The sequence below is a fragment of the Zootoca vivipara genome, chromosome 6 (assembly GCF_965207765.1).
Source record: "Zootoca vivipara chromosome 6, rZooViv2.hap1.1, whole genome shotgun sequence".
In the NCBI taxonomy this organism is placed as follows: domain Eukaryota; kingdom Metazoa; phylum Chordata; class Lepidosauria; order Squamata; family Lacertidae; genus Zootoca; species Zootoca vivipara.
Genome location: NC_142589.1, coordinates 38,637,295 through 38,655,047, shown reverse-complemented (window position 1 = coordinate 38,655,047; position 17,753 = coordinate 38,637,295). Strand labels below are relative to the sequence as shown.

The following is a 17,753-nucleotide window of genomic DNA, read 5'->3' as shown; positions in this document are numbered from 1 at the left end:
GCAGCTTCTCACTCAGCAATGCAGTGAGCAGCGTGTGCAAGAGAACAAGTGAAACAGGCCCTGGGCTTAATGGTTTTAGGAGTTGCTAGAAACAATTGACCTATTTTGTGAGACATAAGGAAGGGAAGCCTTTGATATTTTGTTATCCTTCGGCAGAATTCCTCTTACTGGTTTGTAAAGTTAGATTCCCCCCCCTTTGTCTTCTCTGAACACAGCTTTCGAAGCCATCCATCTACAGAGAGACTGGACCTTTGCAAGAACCAGCTCAGTGCTCACCATGCTGTACCGCAAAGTATGTCTCTTCCTTGCAGGATCTGACCAGGAACAGCTCACATTAGCACAACCCTTGTTTATTATTATTTCCTTAAGCTCGTGCAGCTTACTGGAATTGTACCTCTTGGTACAGTCCCTGTAACATGATATGTGCTGCGTCTGGGCTTTTCAGAAGTAGCAGGCTTCAATTATAGCAAAATAGGAGCCTGCTCTCTTTCACAGAACAAAAAAAAATAAAGGCCAATAGCTTTGTAAGCTGAGGCCAGGAAACCAAACAATGCATTGGGAAAATGTTGTTTGTGCCATGAGGCTTGCAAAACATAATAGGGATATCAAAAAGGGATGTGCAAGCAAGGAGAAGTATCCAGGGTGTTCGTCTGTGTTTGTTTGCTTGCTTGCTTGCTTGCTTGGAAGGAAGGGAAGCCATTTGGCTTTGCCTTAGAGGATTCATCTCTCCAGGGCAAAAATCTTGGATAAGAGTTCTTTTCTCAGTTCTGCTTATATATAGACACTTCCATGTGTTTTCCTCTCCTGCTGAATAGCATCATGGGCAGCTAGTTTTGAAGGTCCTGCCTGACTCACCATCTCCCCTGTTGAATTCTGGGAGAGGTAGAGTGACAGTCTGAGAACCAGGCGGTTGGTTGGGCAGGGAAGTCTGGATCCAGTGGCTCTTCAGGGGCACTGGTAGTATAGAGATCTATTGGTGGAAGTGGGAGTTCCTGCTTCCCCTGCTCCTCTGGGTTGGGTTTCAGGTCTGGAATATAGGAAGCTGCCTTAGGATGAGCCAGACCATTATTCCACTTCATTTAATACTGTCTAACACTGATCAGCAGTGTGATGGTCAGGAGTGAACTAGGAGTGTGTTCTTGGGTGCTCTGCCCCGGCTTCCTTCGATTCCAAAAGGATTTCCTCTTCCTTCCCTCCTAGCTGTTTGTGGTGTTCAAAGCAGAGGAGCTGACCCAACATTTGCAGCTGGTCTTGGAGACAAGCGAAGTGAATTGGCACCATGTCCTTTCCTGTGTGTCTACATTGTTAGTCTGTCATCCTCAAGCGCAACACTTGATTAAAGGTATGTTTGGAGAAGATGTCTGAGCTGCTGCTGGTATTCCAAGCGCGGAACCAACAGACACGACAGGAAAATGGCTGGTGTGATCCAATGCTCACAACGGCTTGTTCGGTGTTTTACGTTGAGACTGCTTAAACTGCTTTTAATTGCTGCTTAAACTGCTACCTTGGAGGGGGCATATGCTCATATGTTTGCAGTACTGTGCCAGGTCCCATTCTGCAGAGAACGGCTTCTTCCATTACCTTTTGGAAGGCTGGAGTGCATGCTCAGGTATGAGCATTAATATATAGAGATTTAAATGTGGTTGTATAATGTTGGAGCTTTAAAACCCTTTAAGTGGTTATGAGGTCAGTATGTATTAGCTTACTTTTAAAGAAAACATACATATCCGGCTCTTCTTCTGAAAACCGATCCAAAGCTAAAGTTTGTCAGCAGTAAAAAAAATCAAATCAAATCAAATCAAAATGCTCAGTGAAGATTTAAACTAAAAAGCAACAATGCTGTAGCAGTGGTTGCAATAGGAATCTGCAAGAAGAAGAAGAAAAGGGCGTCCCCATATTGTAGTAGCAGTAGCAGAAGGGAGACCTGAAGCTCATTGGGTTGCTTTGGGCCAGTGGGAAAGAGTAGCACATTTGCTACTGTGGCCTGTGAACTGAGACAACAGGGTTGTCTGTTATTGTCTACAGCAATTTCCTTGATATATATATATATATATATATATATATATATATATATATATATATATATATATATATATAAAGAGTATTCAATGTATTGTTTGATCTTTGAACAGAGGGTTGCTTTTTTGTTTTTTATTAGCATCCAGGTTTCCCCATAGGTATGTAATATTTTGGAGAACTTGCTTTGCTTCTTCTAGACCTCCTGGACCGCCTGTTGAGAAAAGCTTTTGAGGACTATGATCTGGAAAACATGATCACCACATTCATAATAGTCCGCCAGGCAGCCCTGGAGGGCCCTGCGTTATTCATGTCTTATGCAGAATGGTTTAAGGTAAGAGCAGATGGAAGACGCTTCCCCAAGAAACTTGTTATGCCAGACGCAAGGACGGTGTGTGTGTGTGTGTGTGTGTGTGTGTGTGTGTGTGTGTGTGTCTTGAAGGGTATCTAAGCTTCTACAGGAGTGAGCTACTGTACCAGAAACCAGGATTTGAAGGTGCTTTGCATTTGGCTGGGATGGGTCTGAAATCAAAATGGAGCAAGGCTGCATTAGCACAGCAGGAATTTGGCATTGCTGTTCAACCCACACCTTCATTTATCCAAATGGCAAAGGGAATGTGGAACAGAAAACTCAAAACGTAAAAACATTATAAATTAAACTCGGAGTGAAAAGTGGCTGGACCAGCACTGCATAGAAGAATCCCAAGAGTGCTGGGACGACGACACCCTGTGGCCCTACAGAAGATGTTGGGCTCTAACTCTTCTTGGACCAGCAACATCTGGTGGGCCACAGGTTTGCACCCCCCTGCTATAGCGGATTGCAAGTTTCCTACAATGGCCCTCCAGATTATTTTTAAGCCCACTAACAGGACATAAGAGCATAAGCCCTCTCCTGCTCTCTCCCCATCCAGCTGGAGAAGGGCCATAGCTCAGTGGTAAAGTATCTGCCTTGTAAGCAGAAGGTCCCAGGTTCAATTCCAATTCCCAGCATCTCCAGGTTAGGGCTGGGAGAGACTCCCACCTGAAATCCTGGAGAGCCGCTGCCAGTCAGTGTAGACAATACTGAGCAAGATGGACCAGCAGTATGACTTGGTATAAGGCAGTTTCCTAGGTGGTGTGCAGTAGCTCTAGTCCTGCAGGTAACACAGTCATTGATACCTTTTCCGCCATGCATTTGCCTTTTCTCCTTTTAAAGCTGTCTAAGTTGGTGACCTTCACTACATCTTGCAGAAATGAATTCCCTAGTCTCAGTGATGTGCACAGTTTAATAGTCTTTTGTGTGTTGCTGTCGCTTTCCAGGCTGCCTTTGGGAGCACCAGCGGCTTCCACAGTAGCAGTAAGAAGGCATTAGTCTTCCTCTTCAAGTTCCTGTCAGAGCTGGTGCCCTTAGAAGCCCCTCAATACCTGAAGGTGAGAAATAGACAGGATCTTGCCACCTATTTTTAGATTTTAACTGCTGCTTATACTTCTAGGAAGTGTAAAGGGCTCTATGCTTTTTTGGTTGTGTTCGTTTGCATACAAAAAATGCAGCATGTGGTGTAATTGTGTACAATAAATCTTGCACCTGTTCTCTGTAGCCCATACCTTGGAAGGGAATGTGCAAAACTGCTAGGGGCATCCAATGGGCGTGACGACTGTTAGCCTAACCTTGATTTGAACTGTGTCTCTAGGTCCACATCATGCACCCGCCTTTTGTACCCATCAAATACCGCCCCTTTCTTCTGGAATACATCACTCTAGCCAAAACCCGGTTGGCTGATTTCAAGGTCGGTGAAGGGCTTCTTCCATTTCTGGGGCTCAGCCTCTCAAAGAGGGAGGTGCAGGGGCTCAGTCAGCTACCTGGAATCTTCCTCCTCTCCTGCAGATGTGCAGGGGATGCTGGCAGCATTTGTGCAGGGTAGGAAAGGCAAGACAACCATGGAGCTGTCGGAAACTAGTTCTAGGGATGAGTCTTGTTTTGCACTACCTGTAAGCCCCCCCTGCCCTTTTCCATTACCATGCCTTCAGTTGTGCTCCTTTTTCTTTCAATGCTTTCCAGGTAGCAATAGAAGACATGGGTCTCTATGAGGATTTGTCTTCTGTCAAGGAAGCTGTGCAGGTACACAAGAACCACCTGAACTGACCCCATAAGTATAATTTCTATGGCTTGCTGCTGTGGTAACTTCTCTCAAGTGCAGACCTGCCTTTAATAATTGGCTACATGGGGAGAACAATAACAATATGACTTTACAATGTTTCTTAAGCCTTACAACTGCTACCAGGATCATGGAGAACCAACGTGAGGGCGGGCAGATGTTGCTGGACTACAACTCCCATCATCCTCCCTGGCTATTGGCCATGCTGGCTGGGACTGGTGGTAGTTGGAATTGGGTAGCATATGAAAGGCACCACATTGGTTGCTTCTCTACTGCAACACTAGCACTGCAACCTGCATGCTGGACTTGGGGGTGGAGAGGGGAGTAAAAAGGCTCTGTTGAAGGGTGAAGTGGGCATGTATTGATTTGGAGAATTTCTGTTCCACCCTTCCACTATTTTAAAAGCTGATACTCAGAGTGGCTTACCTCAAGTTCTATTATCATTTCATTTATATTATTGCTTGGTTGCTCTGTAACCCTGCACTTCCGCAGGTTCTCGGGGCAGTTAAAATTGCAATTTAGATAAAAATAAAAGCAAAAACATTAGAGCTCCGTAATATAAAAGGGGCTCATCTTCCAGCGTCATAACTTTTAGGAGTTTTCTTGGCAGGGATACTGGAGTGGCTTGCCAGTTCCTTCTCCAGGTGGATCACGTTTAGTCAAAACTCTCCACTATGACCTGTCCATCTTGGGTGGCCCTGCATGGCATAGCTCATAGCTTCTCTGAGTTATTCAAGCCCCTTCGCCACGACAAGGCATTGATCCATGAAGGGGATCACCCAATATGATGCTACACCCAAGGTGCTACACCCAATATGCCAGCAAGTTTGGAAAACTCAGCAATGGCCAGAGAATTGGAGAAGATCAGTCTACATCCCAATTCCAAAGAAGGGTAGTGCCAAAGAATGCTCCAACTACCGCACAATTGCGCTCATTTCACACGCTAGCAAGGTTATGCTTAAAATTCTACAAGGCAGGCTTAGGCAGTATGTGGACCGAGAACTCCCAGAAGTGCAAGCTGGATTTCGAAAGGGCAGAGGAACCAGAGACCAAATAGCAAACATGCGCTGGATTATGGAGAAAGCTAGAGAGTTCCAGAAAAACGTCTACTTCTGCTTCATTGACTATGCAAAAGCCTTTGACTGTGTCGACCACAGCAAACTATGGCAAGTTCTTAAAGAAATGGGAGTGCCTGATCACCTCATCTGTCTCCTGAGAAATCTCTATGTGGGACAAGAAGCTACAGTTAGAACTGGATATGGAACAACTGATTGGTTCAAAATTGGGAAAGGAGTACGACAAGGTTGTATATTGTCTCCCTGCTTATTTAACTTATATGCAGAATTCATCATGCGAAAGGCTGGACTAGATGAATCCCAAGCCGGAATTAAGATTGCCGGAAGAAATATCAACAACCTCAGATATGCAGATGACACAACCTTGATGGCAGAAAGCGAGGAGGAATTAAAGAACCTTTTAATGAGGGTGAAAGAGGAGAGCGCAAAATATGGTCTGAAGCTCAACATCAAAAAAACCAAGATCATGGCCACTGGTCCCATCACCTCCTGGCAAATAGAAGGGGAAGAAATGGAGGCAGTGAGAGATTTTACTTTCTTGGGCTCCTTGATCACTGCAGATGGTGACAGCAGTCACGAAATTAAAAGACGCCTGCTTCTTGGGAGGTAAGCAATGACAAACCTAGACAGCATCTTAAAAAGCAGAGACATCACCTTGCCGACAAAGGTCCGTATAGTTAAAGCTATGGTTTTCCCAGTAGTGATGTATGGAAGTGAGAGCTGGACCATAAAGAAGGCTGATCGCCGAAGAATTGATGCTTTTGAATTATGGTGCTGGAGGAGACTCTTGAGAGTCCCATGGACTGCAAGAAGATCAAACCTATCCATTCTTAAGGAAATCAGCCCTGAGTGCTCCCTGGAAGGACAGATCGTGAAGCTGAGGCTCCAATACTTTGGCCACCTCATGAGAAGAGAAGAATCCTTGGAAAAGACCCTGATGTTGGGAAAGATTGAGGGCACTAGGAGAAGGGGACGACAGAGGACAAGATGGTTGGACAGTGTTCTCGAAGCTACGAACATGAGTTTGACCAAATTGCGGGAGGCAGTGCAAGACAGGAGTGCCTGGCGTGCTATGGTCCATGGGGTCACGAAGAGTCGGACACGACTAAACGACTAAACAACAACAACAATATAAAAGGAGCCAGCATAATTAAAAACAGACGACACCAAGCAGCACAAAAACGTAAACGAGCCAAGGATTAAAAGGCCTGAGAAAATAAGAAGGACTTTGGCTGGTGTTTAAATGACATCAAACACAAACAAAGTAAGCATTGCTGTAGATAAGACTGGCACAAAGCAACAAGACCAGCTGTTTTGCACTAACCAGGCAAATTAAATGCCTATCTGAAAAAGGAAGGTCTTAACTTGGGAGCAGAAAATTGAGCGAGTGAGGGGGGCCAGCAGTCCTCCTGAAGAGGAAGGGAATTGCACAGTTTAAATGTGGTCAGAAAGAAGTTTGCTCTTGTGAATCCCAGCCAAGCTTGCCTCAGCGATAGAGGTAGCCGGGAGCTAAGCCAAGAATGGGGTCTCTCTGAGCACCATGAAAACTACCTTGCATTATCAATGCCCTTCTTCAGCTTGACATCTGATGAGCAATTACCAAATGCTGAAGCAGGCAAACCCTTTTACTAATCAGAGCTCAGAGTTTTTTTTGTTTTTTTTTATAGTGGGGGCACATTCCTCCAGAGCTTCTGCTTCACTTTCAGAGGCTTCCCTTGGGGTCTTTCAAGGGCCTAACTTGATCTTGCAGTCCCACTCATTCCCACCTCCCTTTTCCCTTGCCCTTTTGATGCTCATTCTCTACTCGGAACCTCACCTCTCCCGACGCCCCCAGGGCTTAGAACTCATGGCCTTACTTTGAAAGGAGGCAAAAGCTTTAATTGCACACGGTCAGGGGGGAAAGGGTGGGTGACAGCAGCCTTGTTGTTGAACATTTGCTTGGTAGCTGTAGGTGGGTAGGCTCTGCATGCAGGTGATCTGCAGTGCTCAGCACTTCCTCAGCACTCAGTATTGAAACAGAGGAAGGAAGCCCAGTATGGAAATACAGCTGGCGGATGAACGAGGCATGTAAAATGTTTGCAGACTGGTAATTTTTGTGCAGTTATGTACAAGGCAGACAGAGAAGTGTAAGTGGGTCCAATTTTAATGTCCATGACAAAAATGAACCATAACATTCTGGTTCGTTTCATCCGGACCAATATTATTCTAGTCATTTATTTCTACAACTCTGTCTGCAGTCTGATCAGAGATGCTGGAACTTACTGGTGGACTGGTGGAAATGCAGCATAACAAATTTGGTCTTTTTAAGTGTGATACATAAAAGCTGTTTGCTATAGCTATGTTTTCAGGGAGTTCTGATTTCAATTTCTCAGTGTATCCTGCAGGAAAGGTTGCTTTTCATTCCTCTTATGTCTCTGTTGGGCCCTGTTGAATGTCACAGAATTGATTTCCTCGGCTCTTGCAGTTTTTATTGTGGCTGCTCATTTGTGACAGACCCAAAACAGCATTATTTCTGCCTGACTTTACCCAGAGCAGCCATTTACACTTAAGAGCAGAATCTTTAAGCCCCAAGGCATAAAATATATGAAATTTGGAAGATACACTTGAGTATCTTTTACCTGATTGTTATCTTATTCTGCTCCTGTTATGCTGTCTTCGTTCCCCACCACCAAGTATTTGTTATGCAACTGAACTGGCCATGTCTCCCATGGGACAGAAAAAGCAGTCACAAAGCACAATGGAGCAGGAAAGAAAGACTTGGATCGGTTTTTTTGAAGCAAAAAGAGATAAAAACATTTCTTCTCTCCTCTGTTGCTTCTCTCTGTGTGTGTATGCCAGCCACACTGCCAGGCAGTTCATGATGTTGAAAAGGCCATTCAGATATTTGAAAACACTGGAAAGATCCCAACTAGTGTGATGGAAGCCAGGTATGATATCTTCATCTCTCAGCTCCCCAAAATATTCTGTTTCAGGGACATATCAAACAATACGATCAGGAAAAAAGGCTTTAAATAAAAGAAGAAGAAGAGCTGGAATTGCTGGCTAAAATAATAATAATAATAATACCTGTTGGTAGCTCTTTGTCTAGTGTTTGCCGCTGCATGTGGAAAGAATGTGGAAGGAGGAAAAGAGCTGAACACCTATGAATGGTAGTTCCCCAACTCTGGTTAAAAAGGCATCCTTTTGAAACATCCCCCCAAGATCATAAGAAGAGCCCTGCAGGATCAGGCCAGTCTAGCATCCTGTTCTCACAGTGGCCAACCAGATGCCTATGGGAAACCAACAAGCAGGATTCTCCTCTCTTGAAGTTTCCAGCAATTGGTCTGGCACAGTCCACCTCTTGTGCATTTCCTCTTTTGTTTCAGTGTAGCTCGATCAGAGCAGGGGGGAAATTGTGGGGCTTGTGGCCCTCAGATTGCAGCCCAGAACTTGCTTGTTCTGTTGCCCTTGAATGGACCCACTTGCTTTGAGGAAGCTGCTGTGGGCTGCAGCTGAGGGTGTGCCTGGCTCCCTGTGAGTGAAAGCCCCAATGAAGTAAAAATGTTGTTGCACTCAGGTTCTGTTTGTAGGCTCCCCTGGGGGCACCTGGCTGCCCAGTGTGAGAACAGGATGCCTGAGTAAGATGGACCCCTTTTAGTTGGATCCAGCTGCTGCCGGGCTCTTCTTAGATTCTCACTCCTTGGGTTCTGCGCAGGCTTCTTTGTGTTGTGTAGTCCTTCCTGTGGTGGAACTGCCCTATAGCTAATCATATCAATGGGTTGTTATCATGAAGATACGCCCACATGCTGTGTTTTTGAAGTACTGTTTTTCTGTGTGATTTTTTTGAAATAAAAACCAGTAGGTTTGTTTTAAAGGCATTCCTAAAAATGTCAAGATGCACTTTGTGTTCCAGATATGATTAATTTCAACCGCCTCTGCCTTCCTGTGTTTCAGCATCTTCAGGCGGTCCTATTACACTTCACGTTTTATTCCTGCTTTACTTGCGCCACGTGTGGTGAGCATCCTTCTTTTCGTTTCCTCCAATTTTGGGTGGCGAATGAATTTTTTTGAAAGTTTTGGTTGCTTTTCTGCTTCATTTATTCCTAAACTTGTAGGTTACTATTCTATTAAGCACATTCACACTCAGAATGAGCTGTAGCATAAAAACATGTGCATCTAAATCAGCAATGTCAAAACGGATATAAAACACTGTTGTTGTTGTTGTTATTTTAATTGCAGCTTCCTGAAACACCCGACTCCCGCATGGCTTTGATAGACTCCCTTAAGAGGTAAGGAAGTGGATTCTGTAAAGCTGCAATTGTTTTTCGGTATTAGAGGCTTCATATTGCAGAAGTTTGACATCACCTGATGTGACTCCCTATGATGCTGAGTTATCTCTGGTGTTATGGCCTTACTGCTCTTCTGAATGCCCCACAGACCTCTCTGCCTCTTGGGTCCACTGTTCTTGGTCTTCAGGTTTCCTTTGATTAACTGCATGTGCAAAAACATATTCCCGTGTTGCACAAAATGGTCTTTATCTCTTTGGTTGCTTCCATACTGGAGCCGTTGTGCACTTCTTCAGCTGTTCTTTTCTGCACTTATTGAGAAGTGGGATGACAGGGGAGGTTCCAGACAATGCTTTATAACCAGCAATGCCTTTTCCTATGGCCAACATCCATCTACATAATTGTGATCAAGTTCTGTTCAACAAAAAGTTAATTGAAAGCTTCCTGTTTGTAGCTCCGGCCCATTCTATTGCTTACTTGGTCAGCCAATAAAAGGGGCAGCCACCTGCATGCCCTGGTTCACTTTAAAACATAGTTTTCATGTGACATGCCAACTGCGTCATGATGGTAACTGGAGGCTGGTTCAGTGGTGGCATAAAAACGTTTCTGTCTCCTAAAACAGGGCCGAGAAAATTCCTGTGAATATGTACGCCACTTATATTGAAGAATGCAAAGCTGTTAAAGAGAAGCTCTTGCAGGGTGAGAAAGATCTATTTGCCTAGTGGTAAGAATGAAGCAAAACAAATGCTGCTTCTTTGGTCACCTCCTCCCAGGTATTAAAACAAATATGAAATGTTGGCATTTTCCCAGGGATAGTGCCTCTTTTGTGGTTGTGTAATGGGGTACTGCATTGTGGAGACGCTGACATTTTCCTTGCTGCAAAGAGAAAGGGCTGCTGCTGAGCCCCAAAAGTGAATCAGTGTGGAGCTTCCATGCCTCTTAATCTGCAATGTGGGCTGTGCAAGAAGCTCCCTGTGTTTTCTGGTACAATTCTGACAAAAGATGAACTGGAGCTGATGTGTCCTGCTGCTGCCTCCAAAGAACTCTGGACCTTTCTACTTAATGTGAAAACTGAGACGCTGTTCTCAGGCTTGGCAGCTTGAGGTCCTGAGTGCCAGAAATCAAGGGTGAAGTGATGCTTTTTAGCAGCTTGCGGCAATCAAAAGGAATGATTTGTGTTCCAGAGAAAGTGGGGACACTGGCCCCTGGTGGCTGTTCCATTAAATTCCTGGTCCTGTAGCAGAAGTGAATAAAACGATTTAGCCTGCTTTTGTCCTTTAATGCAGCTGGCTTGATATTGATGGAATTGCATTGCCTGTTAGCTCTAAAACGATCACTGTCTGTTATATGTAGCCTTAGGGCAGTGCGCCAGTGAAGCAGGATTAACGAACGGTGCTGCTAAATTAGCCTGGAGACTTCGATGTGCTGAGCTGGCTTAATACTGATACGTATGTGGAGATAAATTTGGTCATTTGCACAAATTCCAATCCATTCTTTCGGTTGAGTGCCCTAAACCAGACCTAGAGAGGTGGTGCTGTGAGTCATTGTAGGTCAATAGTCTGCATACTGTCTAAGAACCTCGTTAAAAATGTGGGCTGTTACTCTTGCAAATGCTCTTTTGAGGTTGCTCCATCAAATTAGTGGGGCTTCAAGTTGACAGTGTTTATATTACAGGCTGAACTAAAATGCACTTCCTGTTGGATAGCGAGACTATAACTCATTGGTGGAGAGCACACACTTTGCATACAGAACATCCCAAGTGGCATCTGCAGTTAAAAAGGGATCTGTCTGCAAGTGCTGATAAAAGACCTTTCTCTGCCTGGGACCCTAGGGGTGTGTAAGGTTAAGGACTTTTCTGTTGGCCCAGGCATTTTGGATGGAATTTTAATTGGAGCTGCTGCTTTCCTCTTCTTGTCCTTTAGTTTTTAAGCATGAGTTTTTAATCTGCTTTTTCATTTTGCTGTTGCTTTTATATTGCATTTATATTTATTTAAACATTTTAAAACTCGCATAAAACTACAGCAAAGGCCACCCAAAATTATAGTAAGAATAATAAAAAACATCACTAAAATACTGGTTGCCAAAACAAAATTCACATGGCTTGATGGAATAACACAGTTTTTATGAGATCTCTGTAAGTTGGCAGGAATGATTCCTGCCAAACTTCTAGTGGCAAGGAGTTCCTCAAGGCAGGGCTTGCTGCGCTAAACGCTCGGTCCCTAACAGAGGTTGACCAAACCTCTGGGGTGTGGGGAACCCAAAGAAGCGGCCCATCAGATGATCTCTGTGATTGAGGTGGAGCATAAGGAATCAGATTGTTCTTAAGGTACTTGGGGCCCAAGTTCTTCAGGGCTTTTGTGAATTAGCACAAGAACCATGAACCTGGTCCTGCAGCAAATTGGCAACCAGTGTAGCTGTCTCAGCAGAGTAGTTGCCGTCAGCCTGCTCCTGTAAGCAGTCTTGGCCGTTCATATATACTGGTAGCAGTTTGTGTTGTTGTTGTTGTTTAGTCGTTTAGTCGTGTCCGACTCTTCGTGACCCCATGGACCATAGCACGCCAGGCACTCCTGTCTTGCACTGCCTCCCGCAATTTGGTCAAACTCATGTTCGTAGCTTCGAGAACACTGTCCAACCATCTTGTCCTCTGTCGTCCCCTTCTCCTAGTGCCCTCAATCTTTCCCAACATCAGGGTCTTTTCCAAGGATTCTTCTCTTCTCATGAGGTGGCCAACGTATTGGAGCCTCAGCTTCACGATCTGTCCTTCCAGGGAGCACTCAGGGCTGATTTCCTTAAGAATGGATAGGTTTGATCTTCTTGCAGTCCATGGGACTCTCAAGAGTCTCCTCCAGCACCATAATTCAAAAGCATCAATTCTTCGGCGATCAGCCTTCTTTATGGTCCAGCTCTCACTTCCATACATCACTACTGGGAAAACCATAGCTTTAACTATACGGACCTTTGTCGGCAAGGTGATGTCTCTGCTTTTTAAGATGCTGTCTAGGTTTGTCATTGCTTTTCTCCCAAGAAGCAGGCGTCTTTTAATTTCGTGACTGCTGTCACCATCTGCAGTGATCAAGGAGCCCAAGAAGGTAAAATCTCTCACTGCCTCCATTTCTTCCCCTTCTATTTGCCAGGAGGTGATGGGACCAGTGGCCATGATCTTGGTTTTTTTGATGTTGAGCTTCAGACCATAATTTGCGCTCTCCTCTTTCACCCTCATTAAAAGGTTCTTTAATTCCTCCTCGCTTTCTGCCATCAAGGTTGTGTCATCAGCATATCTGAGGTTGTTGATATTTCTTCCGGCAATCTTAATTCCGGCTTGGGATTCATCTAGTCCAGCCTTTCGCATGATGAATTCTGCATATAAGTTAAATAAGCAGGGAGACAATATACAACCTTGTCGTACTCCTTTCCCAATTTTGAACCACTCAGTTGTTCCATATCCAGTTCTAACTGTAGCTTCTTGTCCCACATAGAGATTTCTCAGGAGACAGATGAGGTGATCAGGCACTCCCATTTCTTTAAGAACTTGCCATAGTTTGCTGTGGTCGACACAGTCAAAGGCTTTTGCATAGTCAATGAAGCAGAAGTAGACGTTTTTCTGGAACTCTCTAGCTTTCTCCATAATCCAGCGCATGTTTGCTATTTGGTCTCTGGTTCCTCTGCCCTTTCAAAATCCAGCTTGCACTTCTGGGAGTTCTCGGTCCACATACTGCCTAAGCCTGCCTTGTAGAATTTTAAGCAGTTTGTATGTTGGGTAAATTGCCTGCACCTGCCCTAGAACCTTCTGAAGGGCAGGTAAGAAGCATTTTAAATGCAATAGAAAATTCTGGGCTAGCTTTACAAATAGCTTGATCCTGGCATAAGACAGCAGCAGCTTCTTGTGTTCAGCAGATGAATCAATGGAAATTGAGGCAAGTGATCTCAGGGAGCCCTTGGAACTTCTAAAAGCTGAACTTGACATGCTGAGGCTGCTGATTACAGACCAGAACAAGCATGATGGTAAGTGAAGGCAAACGGGGAGAAAATGGGGACAAAACAGCATGGGGCGCACCTGCAAAGCTGCTTTGGCAGATGACGTGAGCCTGTGTCGTACGTGTGAGATGTTTGTGGGCCTCACGCATCATCAGCCAACTTCAGGGGTAAAAGACAACCCCGAGGGGGAGACTCTGCAGATCCCTGGGGTAGCTGGTTGGGCAAGGTGAGATGAACCAGGCATGACAGTCTAGAAGGTGCAACCTGGCCTACTCAGGGGGTGGCCAAAGGGCAAATGGAACTGCTGCGGTGGAAACTGTCATGCAACTCCAAGTGGCCACAGCGGAAAGAGGTGTTGTGATGGCTCCAGCAGGGTATTATGTCATTCCCTTTGACTTAACAAAGCCATGTGTGTGTGTGCGCGTGCGTAGTTGTCTGATTCACTTTAATTTTCAGCATCTAGTATTTGGCAAACGCGCTTTTTTTGGCTGAAAAAAACCCTCCCACTTATTTGGCTTGCTAAATGCAGGCCTGGCCTAATCTGCTTTAGATGGCTCGAGGTCTGTTTCTAGTTCTCAAGTGCATCACTTTAAACCTGGTCGCTCCCTTGTTAACGTTATTGCTTGCTAAAACTTCCCTCTTCCTTCAGATGGAATCAAACGCCACACATGCCGGTGGCACTGTGTGTTCGGGCTGGCAGAACAATTTGCGTATGAGGTTTTAAAATAAATTCCGAAGGAACTTCAGCAGCTGGATATACCCTCGCCGCCTTTGTTGGCTGTTCTGACATGTTGTTCTCTGTTGCAGAGGTGCCAGCTCAGATTGCTGTGGTCTCTGATAAACTGGTGGGCGTTCTGGGACGTATGAAAGACGAGGATGAAGCCGCTTCCCTGAGTCTTAGGCTCAAGCTAAACCTTTCCATTCCTGAAGTTGAAGAGCAGGATCAAGGGGTACGTACAGAGGTGCTTTGCTCTAAGTTGCTTCACTGAAACATCCCTGAGACAGAATCATTTTACGGAGATAAAATGTTTGGAACCCATCCAACCAATGAGCCATATTTTCAGTATTTGTTGAGGTCCTGTCAGACAAAATATGGGAATTGCAGTTCTCAGTTCTTCATAATGCGTGGTAGGAGCTTGTATGTCTGCCTGCTAGATACCAACACCAGATACAAAGGCCCCCTGGGGTAGAAATCAACAACCAGCCTCTCTCTTTCAGGCTATCGATCTTCTTCTGACATCGTTCTGCCAGAGTGTAATGGCTGCCTCCTCCTTCCTCCCTCCAGACAGGTAAAAATAACATTTGCAGCTAGGTACTTAAAGTTCCTGGAACGTAGTTAAACAGAGATAAATAATTTTTCATCCTGGCAGCAATATGATGGCATGGCTTGTATTCCTTACAGGCAAGGGGCCTGGCCATCCCTCTTTGTGAAAATGGTTTGTGGGCACCGCCGACTCTTGCCATCCTTGTTGGGCAGGCTCTGCCAGCTTATCTATCATCAGGTGGGTTTCCCAATGCAATGAGCTGATGTCTTAATGCATGCACCCCTCTGAAGAACCGGAATTTAACTGGCTCCTTCTGTTGCCATCACAGAATGTCGGTCTGCTTGAGGTCCTGAGATAGGCCCCCTTTGAGTTCTGGGCTTTATTGCAGAGATAACCTGTGACCTGTCAGATGCTGCTAAATTCCAGCTCCCATCAGCCACAACCAGAATGGCCCAGTGGTCAGGGATTATGGGAACTGTAGTCCAACAACTGATGGCCTGCAAGTTAGCCACTCCTGGTTTACTGAAACTGGTTGCCCTGGATACAAAATGTATTTTTATGTGCTTTGATTGGGGTATGTTTTGTCTGTTTGCAGGGGCCTTCTTTAAGTGATGCTCATGTCATTGGCCTGGCTGTCTTTGTAATCCACTTAAATGAAGCCAAGTCCTTAATTCCTGAGGTGGACATCTGCTCTTGGCTTCCACACTCTGCATCCAAAAGATGTCTTTCAATTACTGAGCTCTGGGATTATTTATTGGTGTGCCGGACAGGAGAGTCCATTGTCTTCTGCATGAGGTGAATTTCTTTCTCCATCAAAGGTTTCATCTGTTGTGAGAGTAAAATAGGTGGTGGGGAAAACCATGTAAATTTCTCTTGGAGGATGGGATAAAAATACAATAGATAGTATTTGAAAGGCCAAACAAAATCATACTTTTCATCTCTCGCTCTTTCTGCAGGTTTTGTACAGCTGCTCTCTCTTACTACTTCTGCAAATTTCCTTCCCTTTCCCATGCTTGTCTGTGCTCCTTCCTTCATCCTGGTTTTGTAAAAAAGGTAACTTTATAAAATATATATTTAAAGCAAACGACAGTTATCCTGCACTCAGAAGTCAAAATCCGAAGACGAATGCATCTTTCCACTGCAGATATTTCTGCTCAGTTACTCTATAGCAGGCATCCCCAGACTTCGGCCCTCCAGATGTTTTGGACTACAATTCCCATCTTCTCCGACCACTGGTCCTGTTAGCTAGGGATCATGGGAGTTGTAGGCCAAAACATCTGGAGGGCCGCAGTTTGGGGATGCCTGCTCTATAGTGTGCTAACCTGCATGTTTGTCCACGATTCTCTCTAGATTGATTGCTCAGCATTCTGTGAGTGCAGCGTTTTCCAGCCAGCTTTTCTCAAAACTTGTGGTTCCAGATTTTATTATTGTTATGCTCCTACATTTTTGGGGGGGAATTACATCAATGCTGTTTAATAATTTGGGGTCATATTTGTCATGAAATCAATAATGTCAGCAAATATAAAAACCCTGTTATTCTATAAAGTCAACTTGTGGATTTGTATATGGAATATAGGAAGCTGCCTTATACAGAGTCAGACCAGTAGTCCATCTAGCTCAGTGCTATTTACATTGACAATCCCCCCCCCCCCGGTTTTGTAGCTTCAATATGTTGTTCCACGGCTCAGCTTAGAGGCTCGAGGAAGAGGCTATGACGGAGACCCAGCTGAGATTCCTTGGAAAACTTTATCTCACTCCACTATCTGTTACCAGAAAGCTGCCCTCTGCTTGTGGAAGCAAACCCAGTTCAAAGAGCTCTTGCAGGAGAAAGAGTTCCAGGTAAAATCAGTGACTGTGCCAGGTTCTTCCCTTGCCCTCTGGCAACCATGTCTCAACGTTATCTGTAGCAGGTTGAGTCTTCACGGTTGGGGTGTCAGTTAAGCAGGCATAAAAGCTTGGCTCAGTTTAGTCAGAGCTGAGCAGCCCTCTGAAAGTTTGAGTGAAGTGTAGAAGAGCTCTTAATCCATTACACATGAAGGCCTTGTGATAGTGGTAGGATAGGTTATTGTCGCTGCTGTTAAGCAACGGGGAGTCAGAAATCCTTGCCAGTCTACTTTAAATCATTGAGAACTCTGCTAGTAAATCCTGATTTCACCCTGATTTAAGAAATTCAATGCTATTAGCACTTCCAAGTGTATGCCTGAGGGCCAGAGCAAATGACCTAATGCTTAGCACGGAGGAACAGGCTAAGGTGTCTAGGGAGCTCCTGTTGCTGTTTTGTGTTTCCCGTACAAAAATTTATCTTTCTTGTAGCTGACCCTCCAAGAGTGGCTGCTGATGGAGCTAGGGGTCCAGCCTGATGAAGACGTTCTTTCTCCTTGTGAGAGGTGAGTGCTGCAGGCTGGCTTTAACTTTAGTTCAAGGTTCAGCCTTCACCAACCTGATGCTCATCAGATGTTTTGGACTACAACTCCCAGCAGCCTCATATGGGTGTGCTGACGGGAATTGTAGTCCAAAACATCTGGAGGGCACCAGAATATTGGGGAGGGGGGAGGCAGTGGTTTTAGAAGGGTTTTTTTTAAAAAAAAGAATCACAGTGCAGGTGTTTGTGATGTGAGAAACAGTGATTTGTGTGTGAAAAATCACCCTTCCTCAAGCACTTTTTGTTGCTTATTCTTTGTCTGCTGTATGATGTGTGTAGCTCTAATGAAGTTATCTTTTAAATGGTTGTACACTGTTTGGATACATTTTCTGAAAAGCATTATAGATTTTTTTAAATTAATAAATAAAATAGCCCCTTAATCCTTCCAAAGGCAGAGCACAAGATCCTGACACCCTCATTCCTAAAGCTAAAGTCCAGAGAAGGATAATTAACTAAAATAATTCATTGTTTAGTCCAGGGGTTCCCAAACTAAGGCCCGGGGGCCAGATGCGGCCCAATCACCTTCTAAATCCAGCCCGCGGATGGTCCAGGAATCAGCATGTTTTTACATGAGTAGAATGTGTCCTTTTATTTAAAAT

The 17,753-nt window shown here is 44.8% G+C and overlaps 1 protein-coding gene across 4 annotated transcripts in view; it reads left to right on the top strand.

Annotated features, from left to right (window-relative positions):
* FANCA (FA complementation group A) overlaps positions 1-17,753 on the top strand; it is a 40,623-nt gene that overhangs the window by 12,181 nt on the left and 10,689 nt on the right. For 2 of the 4 annotated variants that reach the window (XM_035119100.3, XM_088671973.1), the window contains exons 12-29: positions 216-292; positions 1,201-1,342; positions 2,217-2,350; positions 3,316-3,426; positions 3,687-3,782; positions 4,055-4,114; positions 8,066-8,154; positions 9,161-9,221; positions 9,446-9,495; positions 10,115-10,191; positions 13,387-13,494; positions 14,275-14,417; positions 14,686-14,756; positions 14,870-14,969; positions 15,328-15,527; positions 15,689-15,785; positions 16,395-16,571; positions 17,046-17,119. In XM_035119100.3, the coding sequence (XP_034974991.1) occupies positions 216-292; positions 1,201-1,342; positions 2,217-2,350; positions 3,316-3,426; positions 3,687-3,782; positions 4,055-4,114; positions 8,066-8,154; positions 9,161-9,221; positions 9,446-9,495; positions 10,115-10,191; positions 13,387-13,494; positions 14,275-14,417; positions 14,686-14,756; positions 14,870-14,969; positions 15,328-15,527; positions 15,689-15,785; positions 16,395-16,571; positions 17,046-17,119 (1,867 nt within the window). Of the gene's footprint in view, positions 1-215; positions 293-1,200; positions 1,343-2,216; positions 2,351-3,315; positions 3,427-3,686; positions 3,783-4,054; positions 4,115-8,065; positions 8,155-9,160; positions 9,222-9,445; positions 9,496-10,114; positions 10,192-13,383; positions 13,495-14,274; positions 14,418-14,685; positions 14,757-14,869; positions 14,970-15,327; positions 15,528-15,688; positions 15,786-16,394; positions 16,572-17,045; positions 17,120-17,753 lie in introns of all 4 variants that reach the window. The other 2 variants (XM_088671974.1, XM_088671972.1) reach the window with 1 other exon arrangement.